The 23,895-nt window shown below is 42.9% G+C and overlaps 1 protein-coding gene across 4 annotated transcripts in view; it reads left to right on the top strand.

The window, feature by feature from the left end:
* LOC147030400 (speckle-type POZ protein-like) overlaps window positions 1-23,895 on the top strand; it is a 126,266-nt gene that overhangs the window by 18,066 nt on the left and 84,305 nt on the right. For all 4 annotated transcript variants that reach the window (XR_015056344.1, XM_085874417.1, XM_085874416.1 and 1 more), the window contains exons 3-4: window positions 3,117-3,285; window positions 17,349-17,470. Coding sequence is in view for 3 of the 4 variants with exons in the window: in XM_085874417.1 (XP_085730543.1) it covers window positions 3,208-3,285; window positions 17,349-17,470 (200 nt within the window). In the remaining variant the exon portion in view is untranslated. The remainder of the gene's footprint in view (window positions 1-3,116; window positions 3,286-17,348; window positions 17,471-23,895) is intronic.

Here is a 23,895-nt window from a genome sequence, read left to right as displayed (position 1 = left end):
TTTGGTTTCAGACCAGGTCACTCTACCCTGGAAATGCAGCTTCTGCTCTCTCAACAGTGGATGGAGGTCCTCGATGCCAGACATGAAATCAGAGCCATAACCCTCGACATATCGCGTGCTTTTGACACAGTCTGGCACCCTTCCCTGCTCACCAAACTCTCTTCCTGTGGTATCCAAGGCCATCTCCACTCATGGCTCGCAGACTTCCTCTCCTGTCACAGCCAACGTGTGGCCCAAATGGAGTTCTCTCATCCCCTCTTCCTGTCCAGGCTGGAGTTCCTCAAGGCAGCGTTCTGGGCCCAGTTCTTCTTCTGGTTTTCATCAATGATCTCTATGACTCCATAAAATCCTCTATATCTCTTTGCTGATGACTCCACCCTCTGTCGTATCATCTATCATCCCTCAGACCGGCAAGCAGCAGCTTCTTCACTCTGCAGATCGGGATAAAATCGGGATCGGGATAAACTGGTCCAGCAATCCTGACAAATCTCGCACACTCACAATGTCTCTCCGAAAGGACTGTTTGGACCCCCCCCCCACATTCCTCCCCCTCCCCACATCTACTTTCTCAACAATCTTCTGGAAGAAGTCCTTTCATTCAAGCTTCTGGGTCGAACTCTCTGCCATGATCTTTCCTGAGAAAGCCACATTTCCAACCTCGCCTCCAAAGCCAGTTGCTGACTGGGCATCCTCCGTCATGCAAAGTCCTTCCTCGGCCCGCCTGAGCTCCTGACCACATGCAATGCTTTGGTCCGCAGCCTGATGGAGTTCTGCTCTCCCTCTGGGCTGCTGCCCCTGCCACTCACCTTTCTCTGCTTCACGCTGTGGAAACCAAGGCATTTAGGATCATTTGTATCTCCCGCTGTGAGACTGATTTTTTTGGGTCTCTCACTTTCTCACCGCAGGCAGGTCAATGATCTGTCTGTCTTCTACCGTCTGTTCTCCGGTCTGGCCCCCCTCCCATCCCCCACCCCATATTTCTGTATTGCGCTCAAAGGTCCACCAGCAATCTCCTTCTGGTAAAACTTACCAAAATCATGAATCATTACTCACCTTAACTCTTTCCTTCTTTCTCTTTCTTTCCGCTTTTTCCCCCGCCTTTGGAATAAACTCCCACACTCTCTTCAATCCCACTCTTCCCTCCAGGTCTTCAAAACAGCTGTTCACCACCACCTCTTATCTTCCCCCATCCAAAAGCATGATCTTTTCTTCCCCTGTCAATCCACCTCAAACCCAACTTCATTAAAATTCCCTGCTTTGCTTCCTGAAAGTCCCTGTCATGTAAGGACCTGAAAGTCCCTGCAGTGTCCATCTTGTTTACCCCATGTACCTCACACCATCCCTTTTCCCTTCTGCAGATCCCCCTCCCTTAGTATACCCATTGTCCGGATGGTGGTTATCCCGGACGTGTCCACGCAGTGTTTATCTCCAGACGGGAATTTTTCTCTGGACGTGTCCGTGTGGTTTTTGTCTCCCGACGACTTTGCTCCAGCCATGTTCCGGCAGTGTTTCTCTGGACGTGTTTGGTGGTGTTTGTCTCCGGACTGTGTTTCTCTCTGGACATGTCCGGACAGTGTTTTTCTCTGGGCAGTATTTATAGTATGATCGGTACAAAATGGATTTCAGACGTTATTTTGTTTCCATCTTCACTGTTATTCTATGCAGAATCATTTTGATGAAACAGTATAAATCGTAATTAACGTTCCATCACATGTCTGCCTTCCCTTCCTCTCACCTCACTCTGCCTCCCCTCCCTCTATCTATTGTCCCTGCCTCCTCGCTCCACCTCTCTCCTCACTCCTCCACCCCTTCTTGCTCCCCCTCACTGCTTTCTCTTTCCTCCTCGACCTCGTCACTCTCCCCCCTCTCTCTCTACACATCCTCTTTCGGTATTCCCTTCAACTAAGTGGCTGGTGGTATTTGCTAGTAACTTCAATGCAACAACAGTGTTGATATATAATCATCACAGGAAGTACAAATGCACACAACGATCTATATTACCCACTTGGGCTCAATTTCTGAAAGGCCCTATAATGAGACAAAAAAGATGTACACACACAGCATTCGACTTTATCTACTGCCTCAACCTTATTTATGGATAGAAGGTGAGGGAAGGAAGTTGGGAAGAAATTGGGGAAAAAAATAGGAAAGCTAGTGATGGTAAAATGAGCATGGTATATGGGTCCTACTTGTACACTGTCCATGTTGAGCACTGAGGCATGCATGCAGGCAGGAGGTAAAGGCATGTATCGGCATGGAGAAACAGAGCCAGTGCACTGACTCCCCGTCTCTCTCGAACCGTCCCTGAGCATTAATTGCATGAAGAACTGGGAGAACATGAGCTTTGTGGAGTGATCATTTTGCCAAAAACCTAGTCCTTGAGGTCCTGGTGACATGATGGGACTGCTCATACATTGTGGTAGTTGTGGATGGTGGGAGTAAATCAAGGGAAGCTTATTAAAAGTAGGGGGGTGCGGGTGGAGTGGGAAAAAACTTCAACTTGTGAGATAACCTGTTGCTCCTCACTATCTGTTGTTGACTCATTGTGTTGTCTCACTCATGGAAACTTGAAAGACAGCCATTCATAATGTACAATGTTCCTTTTTTACACAGGCACACAACCGAGGACCCTCTCTCCCACTCTCCCCACCCCACCCCCCTGCCTTTTTGTGTCCATATTTTACCTTTTATGAGAGTCATTCACAACTCCATAATGTGTCTCATGCTTGAGGGGCAAGGTGCCAACATAAACATCCATGTGGAGACCCCACACACAAGACAAATATATACCTCGTGATTTACTGAAACATTCACATTTAACAGTCTTAATTTGTTCATGTAGAGAGTTTATATGGCGACATTTTTGTTTATTCATTGACTATTGAATGTTTGGTTTTAATCGGTTATATCACAGTTGATGATTGATCGCAGTAATCTGCTGAAGATGATTTTGATAATCTCATCATGGTTCTTATACAGCATGAGCATCTTGTTTAACTAAATTGTCCAAGCTTTTGGGTTGCAAGAATAATACTCATACATGAGCGTTTGAAGCAAAACCGAAGTTGAATTTTTTTTTAATTCTTGCTTTCCCTTCACCACGACCTACCTTGAAGGGAAACAGTTTTGAGAGAAGTGCACGCCTGAAGTGAAATTGTTGAGCTCGGTCTTGAAATCTGCTAATGACGGCACAGCAGCGGCTTGCATATGTCGAGAGCCTCAAGTCCACTGTCTTCTGCTGACATGTCAAGTCCGCCAACTGCTGAGAGTTGGTGTTATACTCAGGTAAGTGGTGTTCGTGCAAGGCCGGTAATCTAACATTAATTTTAATCACCTCAGTCTACCTTATTTGCCTTTTCATCATTGGAAGTCAGATTATGCAGTAGTTTTGTTGGCAACAGATGGCAGTGCAGTTTCTTTATGTACGACGAGTAGTTTGTTGCTTTGAATGTGTCAAAGACATTCTACCCACACTTGTGCAGTTTGTCGCAACTGAAAGCAGCATTTGAATATGAATTGCTTTCTGCTTTCAGCACGAATCCAAAGTGCAAATCACTTGTACCCATATGATGAATATATTTTTTGTTTGAAGCAGTCTGGTTTGATGTTATGCCTGGTGTTGGCATAATGGTTCGGGTGGAGGGCTTGGGATCCTGGGGTCCTGAATTCAAATCCTGGTTTGTCGTTGAATTAATACCAGGTGGGGTTGACTCAGCCTGTAATCCTTCCGAGGTCGGCAAAATGAGTAACAGCTTGCTGGGATGATCGAGCTATTTGTGTGTCCTGCGTCGGAGTGGTGACCTGTCCAGGATTGTGCCCAATAGCCCAGGAGACTCCTTCAGCAGCACCGACGCTCTGTACAGAGTATGGTCCCAATGGATGGATGGATGGTTTGATGTTTATTGTGCAACTGATGAAATTTTAAAGACACTTTTGACGAGATGTTGCCAGAGTTGTAACTGTGCTGTCTTGATGGTTCATTGTTGTGTAAAGCAGTCTCAATGTGTTTGCATCATCGCAGCAGCTCGACATCGGAGCAAAGCATTCTCAGTGGTCACAGTTCCAGGCAGGCTTTAAGTCATAGATGGGACTAGGGAGTAATTTTTCTTCGAGGGATCTTCGACTCAGCTTCAACTTTTCATGTACTCCATTTTTCATCGAGATTTATTTTCATTCCATTATGAGGTTCATAGCATAGTGGAACAACAAAGCAAATGGTTAACAGACAGAATGTGGGATGAAGTGGTAACGGGAGAACAAGATTGTACAGATGCACTACAACACAAGAAGAAGAGTTGCAGATGAAAGTGCAACAATGGCTCAGCTGGTCTCGTAAAGCTCAGTGGTAGAAATATGTGATACCGTGAGGTGGAAGTGGGCAAAAAATGCTCATATCCTGTTGGAAGAGCACATGACAACAGACTCTAGACTGTATAGACTATAGAGGATGGTTCATTAAGAGGGGAGGCAGTATGAATGAATGAATGGAGGTGAGTGTTAAACTTAGAATTGCAAAGGGTTGCAAGGCAAGAGCTTCTGATAGAACCTGTGTCACCTGCTGGAGACATGGGTTAGCCCAGAAATTAACTGGTGAAAAACTGCAAGGTTATCAACCGGCCTGCAGTGAGCAAGATCAGACCTTGAGATTGCTTCCTGTTGCAAGATGTCAATGACGTGGATACTCTTCGAACCAACATCTTAAGAAAAGGCAATATGGGAAGCAGCAGTACAAGAATGACCTTGGTGGAAGACAAAATCATGTTCGGAGATCATGGAGTTGGAGATTATTCTCGATGTCTTCAACAATTGCTTCTATAACTTTGCTATAATGGGGAGAAGGCTGACTGGTCTGCAGTTGAGAGGGTCAGTTTTGTCACTATTCTTATAAATTCTGGTAACAGTGATGGCTTTTCATAATGCACGCACACATCCCATGGGCATAGAGAATGACTTGGGAAAAGAGGAGTAAACAGAACAGGTGAACAAATATTTTAAGTGCAGCCTTTGCTGATTAGTGAAGGATTTGCCATCGTTCTCATGGTGGTGGGAGCATGACCACAACGTGAAAGAGAGTGAATGATGAGAGAATGGGAGGGTTGAATCAAAGAAAGGAAGAAAATAAGTTTTAACGAGTGGGATGCTCTGAAAAGAATGAAAGTTGTTTATTGATTAAAGGGAAAAGGAAGAAGAAAGGTGAAAGGGCTGGATGTGGTTGGAAGCAAAGAGAAAGTAGTGGGATCAGGAGAGAAATTGTAAAGTAGAGTGGGGTCAGATCAACCAGTATATAAAGCATCGTGCAGGATGGCGCAGACTTAACAAATACCTGTGAACTATGTAATCGGGGTTTGATTGCCAACTCGACAATAAATTGTCAGATTGGTGCTTCACAGGCCGGGAATTTCATCATACAATGCGCCGTCACTATTATGTATGTTAAGCCAGGTGGTCCATCTGTTAGCATTGGCTGGTACACGTCAAAGATCTCATGGTGTCTTTCACAAAGAGTCGCCCAGTTATCACTGACACCCTTAACAAGTTATAAATTCCTGCCCTGAATCCCCCTGGAAAGGCAAAGGCAAGCTATACCCACAAGAATTCTTGGCATGGGGCTGATTTCACAGAGATATATGGGTGGATGTTGGTGTTGGCTTCATGGTTAGGGTTGAGGGCTTGGAATCCTCGTGTCCTGAGTTCAAATCCTGCTCTCATTGAAATTAATACCAGGTGGGGTTGACTCAGCCTATCATCCTTCCAAGGTTGGCAAAATGAGTAACCAGTTTGCTGGGATGATCGAGCCATTCGAGGATTCTGCATCGGAGTGGCAACCCGTCCAGGATTATGCCCAATAGCCCAGTAGACTACTTCGGCAGCACCAACACTCTGCACAGAATATGGTCCCAATGGATGGATGGATTGGGGTGGATGGACATTTGGGGGGGGGGGGCAGAGTTTTGATCTTCATTATTTTTTGGTCTCTCATATACTGCTTTCACAATACCCACTGCTTACCACAGAATATACTTACCCCAGGGACAAAAGTTCCCGAAGCTATGCTTGCCATTTTTGTCTTGATTTTTAAAAGATTTTGTGATGAAGGAGTATGTGGTCCAGCCAGAGTACGTAATGCTGTCAAAAGGTTTGGAGATTTGAAAAGATTAAGAATACTGTTTGCGGCTCATCAAAGCCAGTAGCGGCTTGTGTTGTCTGTGGACAACATGCTTCATGTTGACTGAGCGCCAGTAAGGCCTAAGTCACATTTGCCATGGCGGACGTGGGGTCTACAAAATCTACGGCCACTAGCAATTATAGAGCGGCCGCTGTATTTCCACGGTCACACAATGTGCAGTCACATGTGTTTTTATTTTTCGGGGAGCCGCACGGCGTATTTATAAATTGTGGAGACCGAAAACGTGGGGGTGCCGTACGGTCTTTGATTTGATGTTGCACGGTGACCTTAGGGCGTTCCTGCGGCGGCCATAGAATTTTCAAAGCAGACGCAAGGAGCCTGCAAGGCGACCGCAGGGGGACCCTAAGGTGAATGTGTGGCCAGACGGACGATAACGAGTGGGTTTTTTTTTTTACCAGTTCTTTTGTTTCAGCTTGTCGAATTGCTACAGCGAACGTAGAAATGAAAAAAGTTATAACTCCGCGCTATAATTCCATGGCGACCCCTACGGCCTGTAAAATATAGCCAAACGGCGTAGGGCCACCCTGAGGCCACCGCAGAAACTCTGCGGCCACCGCACGTTTCTGTCAATTCAGAGGGCGTGCGGCCACCGTATCCTCGCCGTAGAGCAAATGTGACTTAAGCCTAAACTTTTGACCTTTGATCACACACTATTATGTAAACCTTTGCTGGAATGTTTTCCTGCAATTAAATAAACCTGCTCCTTTCACACTACATCTCATACCCCTGGGGTATCTTCGATTGTCATCTCCGAGATAACTGTGATTCTGAACAGGGTTAAAATACCCCAGGGTATTGGCCCTAAAATTCTTACCCCAGGTGAAGAAAAGTGTAGTACGAAAGCTCCAAATTTGCGGAGGTGGTTGTGGGGTAGAATCGGATTTACCTCCGAGATACCCCTGAGATTTTGTCGTGTGAAAGGGGTAATAGTACAGGGGTGGAAAGAGAATGTATTTGAGTGAGGGAGGTGGGTAGAACAAAACATAGACAGGCAGTGCAAGTACCGTACATCATGCATCCTTAATCACTTGAACACGTAACGCTAAGCGGACATATGAGGCTCTACCAAGCTTGTGTAGGTACTGCAATGGATGCATTGGCATTTGTACAGCGCTTTAAGGAACAAGAACCGGCAGACAAAAATTAACCTGATCAAGAGATCGAAGCTGATGGATGATCATATCTTTCACTTCGGCGTTTCAACTGTAAACGCTTCAAGTCAAGAAACTGGAAGTTTTCTTTCCCTTTCACTTGTTCTTTTCTTTGTTAATTATGTGGACACGAGTGCTCACTTGTACCAGGTGTGAGCAGCATAACAATGTGCCTGTGTAGCCTTTTATCTCAATGGATCTCCATTAATGAGAGATTGTTTCACCCTTGCTCCTATTATTATCAGTATTATTATTATTCGTATTATTTTTAATGTAAACATTTGTGGACATACTAAGGGTGGACATACTATGATGATTGTCCCAATCTCAAATGCTGTTTCGTTTTGTTTTTTTCCTCAACTCGACCTGTGCAGGTGTGAGTTGTCAAATAAATGTCGTTAAATGTGCATCAATTTTATCTTGCACTTGGAGAATCTTGTGTTTTATTATACACTTTTTTGCACGGTTTTTTTTTTTCACCATGATGATGTACATCAAAAACATAAATGCTTCTATGAGGAAAACTACTGAACAGAGATGTTCCAAAGTGAGGTTAATAATTTTGATTATCTTGCTTTCTATAAAACAAGGCGGGATGGCAGAACGGCCGAGAGGTATGTATACTTGCCACTGAACCCACCAGCCTGTGTTTGAATCTTGGCCAGCTACAAACTCATTCTGGTGTCTCACAGGCAGGGCGATTCATCAATGTATTTGCCGTCTCTTGGATTGACATTAACCTGGCATCCCGTATGCTACCATTCGTAAGATCCCACAATGCCCTTCGCAAAGAGTTGGGTGAGTTATCGCCAGCATCCTGAAAAAATCCCAATTTCCTGCACTCTCAGCCAAGTATCCTGCATCAGGATGCCAAAACCAGGATTGTAGCCTGAGTCAAGCGTCTGTTTTGGCAGAACGCTCTGTATGTTGCATACTAAAAATGTAAAACAAGTGCATTTGTTTACACTGTATTTTCTGTATCCTGATTCTTTGTTGGAAACAAAATGGCATTAAGTGCTTAAATGCCTTGTAATTTTGACCATTTCCCTTAAAAATAATCTGTAGGCATCTCCATCTTTTTGCCAGACAAAAATATCTTTTTATAACCAATTTTCTAGGTGTGTAATATCCTCATGATGATGAAGATGATGCTGAGCGCTGGTATCCATGATGTTGCCGGGTCATATCAGATTCACTTTGTTTGTTCCTGTGGAGCATGTGTCTGCATGTGTGCATCAGATCTTGCAGGTGTACAGTGATGCTGCCAATGCAGTCCCCCCCCCTGTAGGTTTGAGCTGGAATTTGTAATTTGTGGTAATTTACCTACTCTTTGTGAAGGACACTGTTGGTTCTGTAACATCTACCAACTCCTGCTAGCAGACAGGACACCCAGTTTGGTGTCTATCTGAGGGACTGCACACACATTAATTTCTCGGCCTGCCTCCGAAACACCAGGGTGACAGTTTATAGCTGAGTTGAGATTCAAATCCAGGCGAGACAGTTCATGTATGAATGTACATACCTCCAGGCCATCCTGCCAGCCCCTTATCTGAGTGTGAGCAGCAGTATTTATGATTTTTATTCAAAGCTTATGTAAGTGAATTTAGGGAATTAATATTTATCTCCACCATCGAAGGTGGTCGGAGGTTATGTTTTCACGTCTGTCTGTCTGTCTGTCTGTGAGCAGGATATCTCAAAAAGTTGTGTACAGGTTTGGACGAAATTTGATAGACAGGTTAGGTGTGCGACAAGGACAAATTTGATTTTAGTGAAGATCTGAATGCGAGAATTTTATATATTTTTGAAAGTGATTCTTCACCATTGGGTCATTCCATGTCAAATCATCAAAGAATCTGCCATCATCTCTCAGATTTTTGTAAAACTTTGGGAACCAATTGGGACCCGTGAAAAATGGCAAGAACTCAAATATTTTTGCTGACAGCCTCTTAGTTAGTGAGATACAGACTAACGAACATTCGACTAATTAGCATGACGTCGCGAATTCAAACGGCCATATCTCTAAAAGTATAACACCTAGAGAGCTGGTTTTGGTGTCATTTTAAAGGTATTTTCATGCCCTATGAATTTGTCTGGGCAGCATTTTCCTACCTTCAACCACAAAAAAGTTATCACAAAATATAAGCTTCAATCGTGAATCCCCAAAAAATGTATCCTTCAAATTTCCTCAAATTCATCCCAGAGGTACCTTATGATGTCAAGAAGCTTCCACATAAATTTTGTGATGGGCACTCCAATAGTTTCTGAGATATGAGCAATAATGTTCATGTACGTATGGCATATAGGTTCGAAAATCAGCATTTGTAACGTATTATACAATCAATAAGTGAGTTCAAGTACACAGTGTTCACTAACCTGACTTAGGCTTTCAATTTCCTCTTCAATGCAGCAACAGCAGCACTTGTTTCTTCCCCTCAGGCCCAGTTGAAAATGAAAGTATATGATACTTCAAAGCAATTAATGGTCGTTCCCTGTCATGGTTAGGTTAGAATGATTGTATAATACGTTACAAATGCTGATTTTCGAACCTATATGCCATACGTACATGTACATTATTGCTCATATCTCAGAAACTATTGGAGTGCCCATCACAAAACTTATGTGGAAGCTTCTTGACATCATAAGGTACCTCTGGGATTAATTTGAGGAAATTTGAAGGATACATTTTTTTGGGGATTCACGATTGAAGTTTATATTTTGTGATAACTTTTTTGTGGTTGGAGGTAGGAAAGTCTTGCCCAGACAAATTCATGGGGCATGAAAATACCTTTTAAAATTACTCCAAAACCAGCTCTCGAGGTGTTATACTTTTAGAGATATGGCCATTTGAATTCGCGACGTCGTGCTAATTAGTCCAAAGTTCGTTTGTCTGTATCTCACTAATTAAGAGGCTGTTAGCAAAAATATTTGAGTTCTTGCCTTTTTTCATGGGTCCCAATTGGTTCCCAAAGTTTTCCAAAAATCTGAGAGATGACGGCAGTTTCTTTGATGATTTGACATGGAATGACCCCATTGAGAGGTGAGGAGAAGAACAATATCATAGCACGATATTTCAAAAAGTTATGGAAGAATTATGACAAAACAAGGTGGATGAGTTTGTTCGGTGACGAGAACAAGCCGATTAGATTTTGGTTCAGGTTCAGCTCTAGATCCAGATCCGGCCTATCAGTGGGATACAAAATGTGAACTGTTCAGCCTGGCACAGGTATACACTCTTCCGAGTGCCGTTATAGTTTCTTGTGTGATGGTTAGTGAAACTCCAGTTTATGAATCATTTTCATAGAGGCGTTAATCCAGGGTTGCCGAACTCTTTCCTCATAGTCCGCTGGCTTTGCTCTAAATTTGGTGGCGATCGTTGCACGTCGGACCAAAGCACCAACCTTGGTACAGTTGTTTGGCCATGTGAAAACATTCTACAGGGAGGTGCCTGATTTATGACTCCTGGATTGGGGTTTTCCAAGATGGCCGCTGCCTCCATTATCAAAATTCACCTTTTTCACCATAACTTTGAAACTAAAGGATTTAGGGAGGTGCAACCCATGTCTATACCCACTATTTCAAGGTCATGCTTTGTTACAATGCTGGCAATTTGGAGATTAGAACAGTATATGACTGTATTCCAATTCGGCTGCCACGACAATCTTTTAAAATTAGGTTTTCATAATAACTCCGAAACAAAAGGAGGTAGAGTAATGCAACCTCAATTACTGACAGAGCTTGAGAAGCAGTATTCTTGAGATGATCCTGATGATTTCACAAGGTATGAGGTGGGCCTCTTGACACAGCAAACCTGCAAGGCACAGGTGAATAAGCTCTGTGCGACAATCATGTCAATGGGTAATTCCTTTATCGAGGAATCACAGGAGCTAATGCTCCTTTATAGCCATGTCTGTGTGGAACAAGCTGTGGTAGACACCTTCAGCACCATGGAAAAGCTTGGAAAAGAAAAGGGCAAACAGTACATCAAGAATGTTCTCATCAATTGCAATTAGTCCATTCATGAGCCGATCAAAAGGAATAACATCTTTATCTTTAAGCAGCCCACTGCAAGAAGTAAATCAAAGACCAAGCAATAAATGGAAAACATTAAGAGTGACTGCAGCCTCTTTAGCCAGTTGTTCATATCCTATCAGGTGTGCAATTGACACTTGGAATTGTTCTTTATGCACGAAAACAACCCTATTTTTCCGAATTATCTCAATTTCCAAAAGAACATAATCCTGAAGCATGACCTTGAAATTGTGCTCATCGAGACTTGTTGCATCCCTATACGCCCTTTAGTTTCAAAGTTACGGCAAAAGGTGATTTGTATAATGTTTGGAGCGGCCCCCTCCCCCTGTGAATAAGGTTGAATATGGGCTTATTCATCATAATAGCAGTATCAGCACAAAGCATGACCACAGGTGAGTTCAATTCCAATGTAAAGGAGACTAACCTGCTTGAAATCAAATTATTTCTAACAACTTCTGAAAGGTGCCAATAATATTTTCCAGGCCATTTTAGGCCAGGCCATGGTCCAGGCCAGGCCATAGTGGGTATAGACTGGTTTCACCTCCCAAAGTCCTTTAGTTTCAAAGTTATGGTGATTGTTGATAATGGCAGCAGCGGCCATCTTCGAAAAACCCCATCCAGCTGTCATAGGTCGAGCACTTCCTCGGATAATGCTTTCACATAACCTAACTGACAACTGTACCAAATTTGGTACTTTGGTCTGGCCTCTTTGGGACTGAGCTTTGACACAACTGCTCCTCGTTTGGTTTTGTCATAGAGATGGCACACCACATCTCACAAGTTCGTGTTGGGGTGGTAGGGACATGGTATGTGTTGCGCAAGGCTGGCTGAGCTGTTTTGATGGTGACATCTCTTGGAGGAAATTTGTCTCCACAGCTGATTGTTTCATGCACAGGAAATGCAAAATGGAGAAATGTGAAGTTGTTGCTTTGGTAGCTCAATGCTTACCCTTTAAAAATAATTGCATGATAAAAAAACACCCTGTTTAAGTGACTTTGGAGTGGTGACAAACCACAAATTTTGGAGTTGTGACCCAGAGGTTGGGAACTCCAGAGTTAATCTGTCTGCCCCACCCACTCTGTTTAACCTCATGCTGGTCCGCACTTCACAGATGACTCTTGAATGGTTTGGAGCAACTAACCCGAGAAAATCACCACCACCCACATCCTCATAACTGAAAATAAGTTGTTAATTAAAGGGCTTCAATTCAACCGACTCGAAGTATAAATATGGCTCATCGAGGCAGTTTTTACCTTTTTTGCCAAAAGGAATAACTTAATGTCAACTAGGTTTCCAATTTAATTACAATGCAAAGCTGACTGTGATTTATATTAATAGCTTTGGCCAGGTCTACCCACCAGACGCGGTAAACGTCCGGTTCAATGGGGTTTTTTTTCCTTTAAAACTTTTATTCAATTTCAATTGAATCATATTTTTGAACACTGGAGAACACAAATCGCCTCAGCATTTCTAAACGAGTTTTTTTTTCTTTCTTTTTTTTTTTTAATTGTGTAATTCCAATTTGAATGAGTAGCCTAAATAAATAAGTACCAGCTTAGCTGCTTTACCTGTTTCTCGATCGTTTCCCTGTATACACTCGCAGTCTGTGCCCCAGAACGTGTATTGATAAAATGTATAAAAGCAGCGCTCAATTAAAAATGGAGGGACAGTCAACCAAGTGCTGTTGAGCAATGAACACTCATTCCTCAATTTTGAGCTGCACGTTTGTTGCATCATATCATAATATACTGTCATGGCCAAAAATATTGGCACCCTTGCACTTTTTTCAAATAATGCACCATTTCTTCCACAAAATTGTTGAAATTAAAAAATATATTTTGGTATCCACATATGTAGTTGTTTGGTTTGCAATGGAAAAAAAAAATCAAAAAAACACTACTAAATCTAAGTTTATTCCACACAGAAATCCAAAAATGGCCTGGACAATATAATTGGCACCTTTCAGAAGTTGTTTGAAATAATTTGATTTCAAGCAGGTGAGTCTCTTTTACATTGGAATTGAACTCACCTGTGGTGAGTTGCATATGCCTGCAATATAAAAATCACTCATTCAACCAGTTTGAATCGAGAACAGGAGTCATTCTGCAGTTTTGTGTCATGTACCGCAATGAGCACGGAGAAAAGAAAAGAAAACCAGAGAATTATCTGAGGAGGCCAGACACAAGATTGAAGCCAAGCATGGACAATCTCAAGACTACAAGTCCATCTCCAGAGACCTCGATGTTCCTGTGTTCACCGTGCGCAATGTTATCAGGAAGTTTAAGGCCCATGGCACTGCAAACAACCTCTCTGGACATGGCCGCAAGAGAAAACTTGATCGAAGATTGCAGCGAAGGATTGTTCGACTGGTGGAGAAAGCATCTCGATCAACTCTCAAACAGATTCAAGCTGACCTTCAGACACAAGGTACGACAGTTTCAACTTGCAGCATCTTTCGCTAACTCAATGAAAGGGGGTTCTATGGTAGGAGACCCAGGAGGACCCCACTGCAGACAGACAGACAGACAGACGAAAGCCTGACTGGAGTTTGCCAAAACACACCTGAACAAGTCAAAATCCTTCTGAGAGAATGTCCTGTGGGCAGATGAGACCAAATTAGAGCTTTTTGGAAAAGCACTTAATCATCTTTGTTTACAGAAAACAAAATGAAGCCTAAAAAGAAAAGAACACCTTCCCTACAGTCAAACATGGAGGAGGTTCAGTGACGTTTTGGGGTTGCTGTGCTGCCTCTGGCACTGGGTGCCTTGATTGTGTGCATGGCATCATTAAATCAGGAGATTACCAAGGCATTATGGAGCGCAATGTTCAACCCAGTGTCAGAAAGCTGGGTCTCTGTCGTAGATCATGGGTCTTGGAGCAGGACATTGACCCCAAACACTTCAAAAAGCACCCAGAAATTGTTCAAGCCAAAACGCTGAACTTTAATTTATTTAAAATCTCTCTATTTGCTTGCAGCAGCAACTTGATGCAGTTCGGCTTGATATTTAATATACTTGTATACAAAAATACTTGGAGGGAAATGGACGTCTAAGCAATGATTTTCTGACATGACTTTCAATGACACATACATGGCCACATGTACAGAGCCACCTGGCGACCAATAAAAACACCGCAGCACAACGTTTGTTATGCAGGTGAGGCTTATTTGAATGACCAGCACAACTTCCAAAAGTCGTATTCATCCCATCGTAATCATGAAAATGTCAAATTTGTCAAAATAACGCCTTTTCGGTGGCCATATTGGATTTTCCATTCTATGTGCTTATGATGCAAAATCGAGCTTGGCAACCAGCAGATTCGAATTCAGCATATCAAATTCACCCAAGAAAGGCTTGTTGACTGCTTGTACTCAGAAATGCCTTTTACTCCTTGGATAATGTACTTGGATAATTTCTCGTCTTGTCTATTATCACTATCTACTGATCCCGTATCAGACCGAAGGAAAAAGTCTTCAGCAGCAGCAGCTCAAGACTGTCACAAACGTGTCAAACTGAGATTTCAAACAAAATGGCCAGATTTACTGCTTTGAGTGGCTTTGTAACAATGCACCTGATTGGCTACCGGTCTATGAGAGGATGCTTTCCTGGCTGCGCATGCGTCGCATGAGTTGTAAACATTGTTGGCGATGCTGTAAAATAAAATAAAAATAAAAAAATAGCTGGTGCCTTTATTTTTCATGACCTTTGCTTGAAAGTGTGAGAAAATCGTTGGTCAGCATGAAAATACAATGAAATGCTCGAGTCTCACAGCAAATTCGTGAGAGTTGACAGGTCAGCTGACCCCTCTTTTGCGCCTTCCATTCTCTTTCACGCATTGTAGTTTGTGCATGATTTTGTCTTCATGTTCTTTGCTGTTTTTCTATATCTTGACCTTTTTACCTTTTGTTATTCCACTATTCCATGCCCCTTGACACCTGTATGGAATAAAAAAAAAATCCTGCTGGATTTCAACACAGTCATCAGGAACTTCTCATTTTGAAATTTGACAATGCATAATTATTTTATTTTGTGCTGGCCTTGCAGCATGGATTTCATTTTCTCCACTATGTTTTGACCAATAATATAATAATTATTATTATCATTATTTATTTCTCATTTCTGCTGTCATGCCAAAGTGCAAATTGAATGTTGATCATTATAATTGCGGTTCCTTGACCAAAATCCATTGTTCGGCATATGTGTTGTTGCAGGACTCCTTTCTTTTTGTCAATTTTCTATGATCTCATCATGCATATCAACCTCTCTTTTCACATTTGTTAAGAAACAACTATTATTCATAAATTGGTTTCATCCATTTTGTCATTTAAAGAACACTAGACGACCCGTTAACCCGTTGGGTTCATGTTGTGACAGCGGTTGATGAAAAAAATCATTTCAAGAAAAAAGAAAAAGATAGTTCCAGCGAACTATACCGCTGAGGTTGTTTGCATTGATCAAATTCTCCCAAAGAGTACTTGACTGAATCGGGAATTGATTTTTTTCGTTACCCGATTTGAATGAAACTTGATACTGCACACCGCAGGCAAATAGTGAGTAAGGTGGCCCAAAAAAAATTTGCGCTATCGTGTACCGTTTTGGCTGTGTTTCGGGAACATACATACATAAAAGATGAGTTTTAGTAATATATCGATTATGGATGACAATTATCAAATGAAAATAATGAGTACCAAAAACTGATGTGATGATCAATTATTCACAAAGCTATAAAGGTCAGCATTTGTTGAAGGATGGTGAGTATGCACAAAAAACCTGATCTGCTATTACTGTTGCATTTTCATTCCTAACATTTCTTCAGCTCCTTTCGAATGCTCTCCTCTGACATGTCTGCATTCTTATATGACACTGTTTACTAATCCCCGAAAGGCTTCACAATTAACTTTAAACTTAAACAATTCTTCCCCGTCTTTGGATGAAGTCGGTCATAGTAAAAGTGACTGTTAAAAGCTCTGATGTCATAGTGGGAAAGGTGTTTGTGGCAAAGTATCAAGTTACTTTTGTAATCATCCTCTGTAATTGCCGCCTTTGTAATCCCGTGGATTTCTAATTGACTCTAAATGTACTGAAAGGTACTTGACACAATAGCATTGTGGACATTCAAAATCCAGTGGCCATTGGTTTTCCAAGAGTTTCGAGGGTTGCTGTCAGTAATGTTTCTAGCTACTTCAGGAACACTGCTTCAAGAAAACAAAAATTCCTTGCAAGGTTCAGTTTTATCATTTTGTCATTTAAACAAGATATTTAATGCAGGCCTGAAAACTTGTTTTCAAACCTGACTGGTTACATGAAAGCAACTCGATGTCGTCTGGTTGCGTGCGACACCGTGCAGACTCGTTACAAACCACAATGGTGGTGTTGAACAATAAATATTTGCATATTGTTACCAATTTTTTGGTCAAACCTTCAAATATCTCCAATATCTGTTCACCATTCCTTCAATGCTGTTTTCTAACTCGGACATCATCAGTGGTCTGTGTACTAGTGCATGCTGGTCACAGGCCTTAAATGGTTTCAGTTTCATGTGGAAATTGGAAGCCTAAAGGTTTTATGTAGTCATTGATGTTTTATGTAGTCATTTTTAGGTGCTGTGTAATGGAATTGTTTGCGCCCTCTTTTGAAATTCCATTTCAACGATAATGTTATACTTGGAGCCTCGCAAAGGTGGGATTGTTGAAATCGCTTTGTGACCGGCACAATGTTCTTCTTGCCTTAATGGTTTTCTGCAGGTGCATTATTTCTATCTTCTAGAAGCCATTGGAATGCTTCTCTATTTGTTTTTTCCTCCCACATTTATTAATTAATTTATTTCATTCATTTTCAATTGTGTCAGCATTGGGACACTGGTCAGTAAATAGAGCTTTTGAATTTTAAAATGGTAACAAGCTGCAATGCATATGGTTAACAATTATTGGGCTGGTGCTCTGATCGATATCTTTGGCTCAAACTATGCATTTGCATTTTCAGGTCAATGTGGTCAAGTTCTCCTATATGTGGACCATCAACAATTTCAGCTTTTCCCGAGAAGAGATGGGAGAAGTCCTGAAGAGTTCAACTTTCTCATCCGGAGCTAATGACAAGCTCAAATGGTTTGTATGTCCATGTTGCATGTCTTCTTTTAATATGTGAAAAGGTGCATTTGAGTTAAAAAAAAAAAAAAGATTTAAAATGTTTTCTTTCTGAATGGCTTTTGATTAAAAATTGTGCAGCAATATGGGTGAAACCTTTCTTTACTTGTATACCTACAAATACCACCCATCGCTTCACTGATGAGAATGCGAAGAAAGTGGGGGGGGGGCAGAAACAGACACAGACGAGAAGAAGAGAGGTGTTGGAGCAAGGAGGGGTGTGGTAGTGAAAGCGTGGGAGAAGGAAAGGCAGCGTGAGAGGAGAGAGGAGAGAGGAGAGAGGAGAGAGGAGAGGAGAGCAAGGCAGCGTACTGGGGCGTTACCAAGGCGAAAGTGCTTTCAATCATCGATTGTGAAAGCAAATTTCTTGTTGTTGCAGACTTTGGTTTCTTTGAATCTGCATTCACAACGTTCACTAATAGGTGCTCTTTCTGTTTGGTTTTCAAATGTTTTTGCATTTTGGACATATTACAGTAATCAGCAATGTCTATTTTACAAAGTGAGCATGCAATTTTCAGACCGTCTTCTTTAACCTTCCCAATATAGTTCCAAACTGCACTTCTGGACCTTTTGAATGACATGTTGTCAAAACTTTATCAATCGAACTTTTCAATTAATACATTACCAGGTCATGTGTAACCGAAACACACCCAACAGGGATGAAAAAAAAATCCCCCCCCTCAATAAAAACAAAACAAAAATGCTTCTTTCTACAAAGTAGGAATTACTTGGAATTGATGTTGATTCCTGTTCACTTCTCGATTCCTTTTGATTCCATGGTTGGAATTGAGTTCTTTGGAATCGATCCACCCACCACTATTATGCATACAAGCAAGCACTCTAATGAAATGGTTGATATGGAATGGCTGGCTGGGTCATACTAAACACCATCCAGAGACGACCGGAGATGTCTATAGAAATTCTAAAGCTCATTGCATTTCAGCTGTGATGCTTATAAACATCCAGAGAGTTTTATTTTTATGGGGACGAGGAGCTGGGGGGGGGGGGGTTGGGAAGAGGTAAGCATGAGGTGAGGTGAAGGAAGGCATACAGTGGAGCATTAATTATGATTCATAATGTCTCATCAAAATGATTTTGCATAGAATAACAGTTAAGATGGAAACTAATGTCTGAAATACATTTTCTACCGGGCATTCTATAAACACCGTCCAGAGATAAACACTGCCTGGACACATCTGGAGACAACCACTGTCCGGACACGTCCGGAGTATCAAATAATGTGCGAATAAAACTCTGGACTTTTATAAGCATTCCAGCTGAAATGCGATAACCTTGAGAACATCTTAACCCAAATGGAATAAAAACAATTTAATGGTGGAATTGACCTTAGCAGCATTTCTTTTAGCAGTCAGAACTGCTGCTGAGGTCAATTCTGCAGTTTTAAATTTTGAAATACGACTCAGGTGAAGAGATTCTAGAGTTTATCGCATGCGGAAATGAAATAAAGCCATGAACACTGGCGTCTCTGGGCATTTATAAGCATTGTGATGCATCCAATGATTCATTGGGATGATGATCTGGCATTCAATGATATTGTTACGGATCTGGCAGCCATATTGCACAGACAGACAGCAGTCCCTAAGTTCAGCTATATCGGTAAGTATGTGTTTCTTGTTAGGGTCCCGTCATGTTTAATGGGTGCTTAATTGTACGTGTGCTGAGAGTTATTTTATAGTTGTGAAGTTTAAAATGTAAAAATCCTAAAGACAACGACACCTGCCTTTGCTTCCTTCCACCATCCTCCACCGGCACCATTGCACGCGTGCGTGTTGGCATGCACGTGGGCGGAGTCCAATGTGCCAGGCGGGGTTTCTTCAGACATTGGCGTCTTGGATTTCGCTCCAAATACGGGCATGGCGCCCCTCTCGGCCAATCGGAGGGGTGCGAGCACGTCTGCTGCCTCTCGGCCAATGGGGAGCCAACGCAACATATTGCTGCTCGACTTACTGGTCGAGGGGTGGAGACATGAGCACCCCCCCCCCCCGACCAATCTCAGACGGCCGGGAGATCGCCCGACACTCCTGTCCAATGAGGGGAATGACACGAGACGGATCCCTCCCACCTGTCAAGAAAAAGATATAGTTGTGTGGGGGCGACCGAGTGAGAGAGTCGGAGGGTTCGTTCGTTGAGGCTGAGAGTCTGAGTCTTCCCGCCGTGAATCGCCTGCCTGCGAGTCGGAGGAGAATCGCTTGCCTGCCTGCTGAGCTGACTTGCTTTACCTGCCTCATCGCCTGATTTTGCCGGTGGAGTGTGACAGCGCCCAACGCTATCCTCCGTACCTGGTGCTTGGAGCGGCATCATGTTGCGGGTTCGAGTCCCGCCGGGCCCGATCGTCGAGAACCGCACGAAGCGGGAAAGTCCAAGCCAGGCTCTTACCTCCAGCTTACCTTCCCTCCGAGCTGTGGGTATCAATAATGGCTGCGGCCACCATTTCTTTTGGGGGTGTGTGTGTCTGTGTGGGCCCGTCCGATAAGTAGAATTGTTAAGTGCTTTTTGGTGTACATGATTTGCATTGCTGATTCGGATAACTCTGCTCTGTGTCTCCCTGCCTATTGTACATATTTGCTTTCTTCTGCCAAACTACACACAATTTCATTGAAATTTGACCACAACCTTCATCATCCATGCTCTACCAAAGCTTGTTCACACCATTTAAAAAAAAAACTCAAGTCCGAAGGGGATCTATGAGGGTTGGGGGGGGGGGGGTTGCTCCCCTAAATATTTATTTGCTATAACTGGTTCATTGGTACATTTTGCTGATTCTGTTTCACATTGTCTTCCTCCTCAGTATCATTCATTATTCGACCAGGTGAGCACCCAGGGGTATTGCCCATATTTTTTCATTGATACCACACTCTTTCACAAATGGCATTTCAGAGGGATGGGTGTGATTTGGTCATCTGAATGCATTTAAATACACTTTTACAAAAACCAAGTGATGTTCACACTCATTAATGTACAGAATGAAATGGTAGTCTTGCTCGCGAGGGTTAGTGTTGATCTGCGTCGGCAGACAGGTGAAACAATGCACAGAATCAACAGGGTGTTGATTGAAGTATGCTAACTGCCAGTTTTGATTTTGCTCTGACGAAGGGTTGATGCCCGAAATGTCAGCTTCTCCTTTCTTTCCATGATGGTAAGTATGCTTCGATCAATGTTCTGTTGACCCCATTCTTTTCTCATTAAAATATGCATTCTGCAGATCATTTGTCTCTGAACATTCGTTTCGACACTGACACGGTGCTGTTGTTTTTAATACAGTATTTTGGAGTTTTTAATCGTCTTCTTTTTCTTGTGTATGGCAGCTTGGCTGTTGGGTAGCTATCATTTTGTTGGGGTGCCTCTATGCTGCTTATGCTGTGCCCCTATACCGGTACATTGGTACTCATTTCCCTGACCTCGGAAGGATGACAGGCTGAGTCAACCCCACTTGGTGTTAATTCAGTTGCCAACAGGGCAAAAATTCAGGACCCAAAGATCCCAAGCTAGCCACCCTAACCATTGAGACAACATCAGGTTTTTTAAAACGGTGAAGTTCCTATCGTGTGCTGCCTTTTTGGCTGCTGGTTGCATTATTGGTTAGGGGCGAAGCTATGCCGCTGATGCAGTGCCCCTATTACCAGTATATTGGTGCTCATTTCGCTGACCTCAGAAGGATGACAGGCTGAGTCAACCCCCTGGTGTTAATTCAGTGGAAAACGGGGCTCAAACTCAGGACCCTAGGATCCCAAGCCACCACCCTAACCGTTAAGCCAACACCAGGCTTTTTATGCAGTGAGGTTTGAGGTTATTAGTCGCCCTTGTCTCATCAAATGTCGTTTTTTTTGTCTTCTTCTTATTTTCTTGTCTAGTCTAGTATTTGTTCCAAGAGTGGGCTCTCAAAATGGCATAATCCGCCCCAGAATGCTCGGCGCGCATGCGCAAAAACTCTTGTAAACCACGGTCATTGGAGCATGTTAACGTATTTTAATGCATGCAAGATAAGGATTGTTTGCTAAAATGGCTTAAGAAGCTTATACAATAAGCCCAAAATACTTGGAAACTTACCTGAGAGAAAGGGGTGTGCCTCTGGACAACGAAAGAGTTGGAGAACTTTCCCAGCTCGCCGAAAGGGCTGAGATCTTGCAGCTGCCCGTATTACAAACTCCCGATGATGTGGGCTGGTGCCAAGCCCAAAATTTGGATGAGCAGGTTCTACCCAAACCTCCGACCATTGCTGCGAGTGAATGGACTTTGAACCTTGCAGGAGTGCCTCCTGTGAGCATGGACGTCTGCAGTTGGTAAGCCAGTGCCGTGTGTCATTACCAACACAGTGATGGCTACCAACTCTTTGACAAAGGACGTCTTCGCAACTTGAAAATGCACAAAGCCATGACACTTCAACAAAGGACTTCTGTGACTCCATGGGACTGACTCGATCTGTAAATTTTCCCACCTGGATTTCTGTCAATGGCAAATCCTCCTCTCTGGATTTTATTATGACCAATTTCCACACCAATATATCCTGCTCTTCCTCTACCCCATTTGGTTCATCTGATCATGTGCTTGTGAAGGTCAGCATCTCACTAGCCATTCTCAGAGAACAACCTCAGTGATGGTGACTCCAGCAATTGACTCAGGCAAACTGGATTGATCTCCTCTTTTCCCGCCCTTGATAATAACTCAGCCTGGGAATACTTCCACAGAAACATACTCTTCCTTATGCACCAATTTATCCCATTTCATCTTTCGTTAACATAACCATTGGAAAAATTTAGCAAATGAGGGTGAATAGAACAGAGATAGGGTGGAACATGGAACACTGAATCCTGTGGGTGTGTCAGTTGCCTTGAAACAACTTGCCTTCTCTTCCTGGAAGACATCAATTCGACCGAAGGCAACCTTAGATCATTCCTCAAAGTCCGCAACAAGTGTGTCCACTCTCAGGAGAGTCAGAAAACAACATCTGTCCAATCTCAAGACTGAACTTTCAAAATTGCCTCTCCTAAAACCTGGTAGCACCTTGTTACGTCTGTCTCTGGAGTATGCTTGCCCTCCATCCTTTCCTACACTTCCAATTTCACCACAGCTGACTCTGCTTGTGAGAATGCTGAATGCTTCAATCCAGTGTTTGCTTCCAAATCATGTGTCCCCAACACATTGCTCTGTGTACCCACCCTACCCAGTCACACCCAACTGCTCCTTGACCCTGTATGTTTTGCATCTGAGAAGATGGAGAAGTTTTCTGATGGACAACCCTTGACACTGATTCTGCAACTGAACTGGACAGTATAAGCTCACATTTCCTAAAAACCTAACCTGCTCTCGTACATCCTCTCTCTCTCTGCCTTTTTCACCCTGTCATTTGCCAGAGGTCATCTTTTATCTGCTTGGAAATTGGCCAACATCACTGCATTGCATAAAATAGGTTTACAAACCGATTCCCTTCACGACAGACCGATTAGCTTGCTTCCAACCATCAGCAAGTCATGGAATCCATCATAGTTGACATAAAATCCTTTCTTTTCTCCAACGACCTCATCTCGTATCATATATTCTGATTCAGACCAGGTCACTCTATCTTGGATATGTTGCTTCTACTCTCACAACACTGGAGGAAATCCCTCAATATCAGACATGAGATCAGGGCTTTCTCTAGATATGTCTTAAGCTTTCAATACTATCTGGCATCTTGCCTTGCTCTCCAAACTCTCTGCCAATGGCATCCCAGTCCAACTCCACTCTTGGGTTACTGACTTCATCTGCTCTCTTCGCCAATGTGTGGCTCTCAACGGAATCCTTTCATCTTATTCTTGTGAAGGCCCCAAGGCAGTGTTCTAGGACCCATCCTCTTCCTAATCTTCATCAACGATCTCCCTGACTGTGGAAAATCTTCTATCTATTTGATGATGACTCCTCTCTCTCTGCTGTGACATCACTCATCCTTCAGACAGGCAGGCTGAAGCCTCTTTGGACTATCTCTCTCAATCCTGACCTCTGTCTCTCTCTTTCTCTTTCTCTTTCTCTCTTTCTCTCCCCCCCCCCTCTCCAAAAGCAACATCCGGCAAACCCTCCCATATACTTTCTTAATAATCCTTTTAAAGGAGTGCCATCGCCAAAGTTATAGGCTCTCACTGTCAGCGATGATTTTTCTTGGGAAAACCACATTTCAAAGTTGGTATCCAAAGCCAGCCGTTGATTGGGAATCCTCTGTCATGTAAAGTCCTTTTTTGGCACACCTGAACTCTAACCCACCTGCAAAGCCAGCATCCGCAGCTTGATGGAATACTGCTTTCCCCTCTGGGCTGCCTACCCCGCCTCACACATAGCTCACCTTGATGTCGTGGAAACCAAGGCCTTCAAAATCATTGGTATCTCCCACGATG

Source organism: Eptatretus burgeri, chromosome 3, assembly GCF_056783735.1.
Source record: "Eptatretus burgeri isolate ZD-2024b chromosome 3, Ebu_testis_v1, whole genome shotgun sequence".
In the NCBI taxonomy this organism is placed as follows: domain Eukaryota; kingdom Metazoa; phylum Chordata; class Myxini; order Myxiniformes; family Myxinidae; genus Eptatretus; species Eptatretus burgeri.
This window is presented reverse-complemented; position numbering and strand designations above follow the sequence as displayed.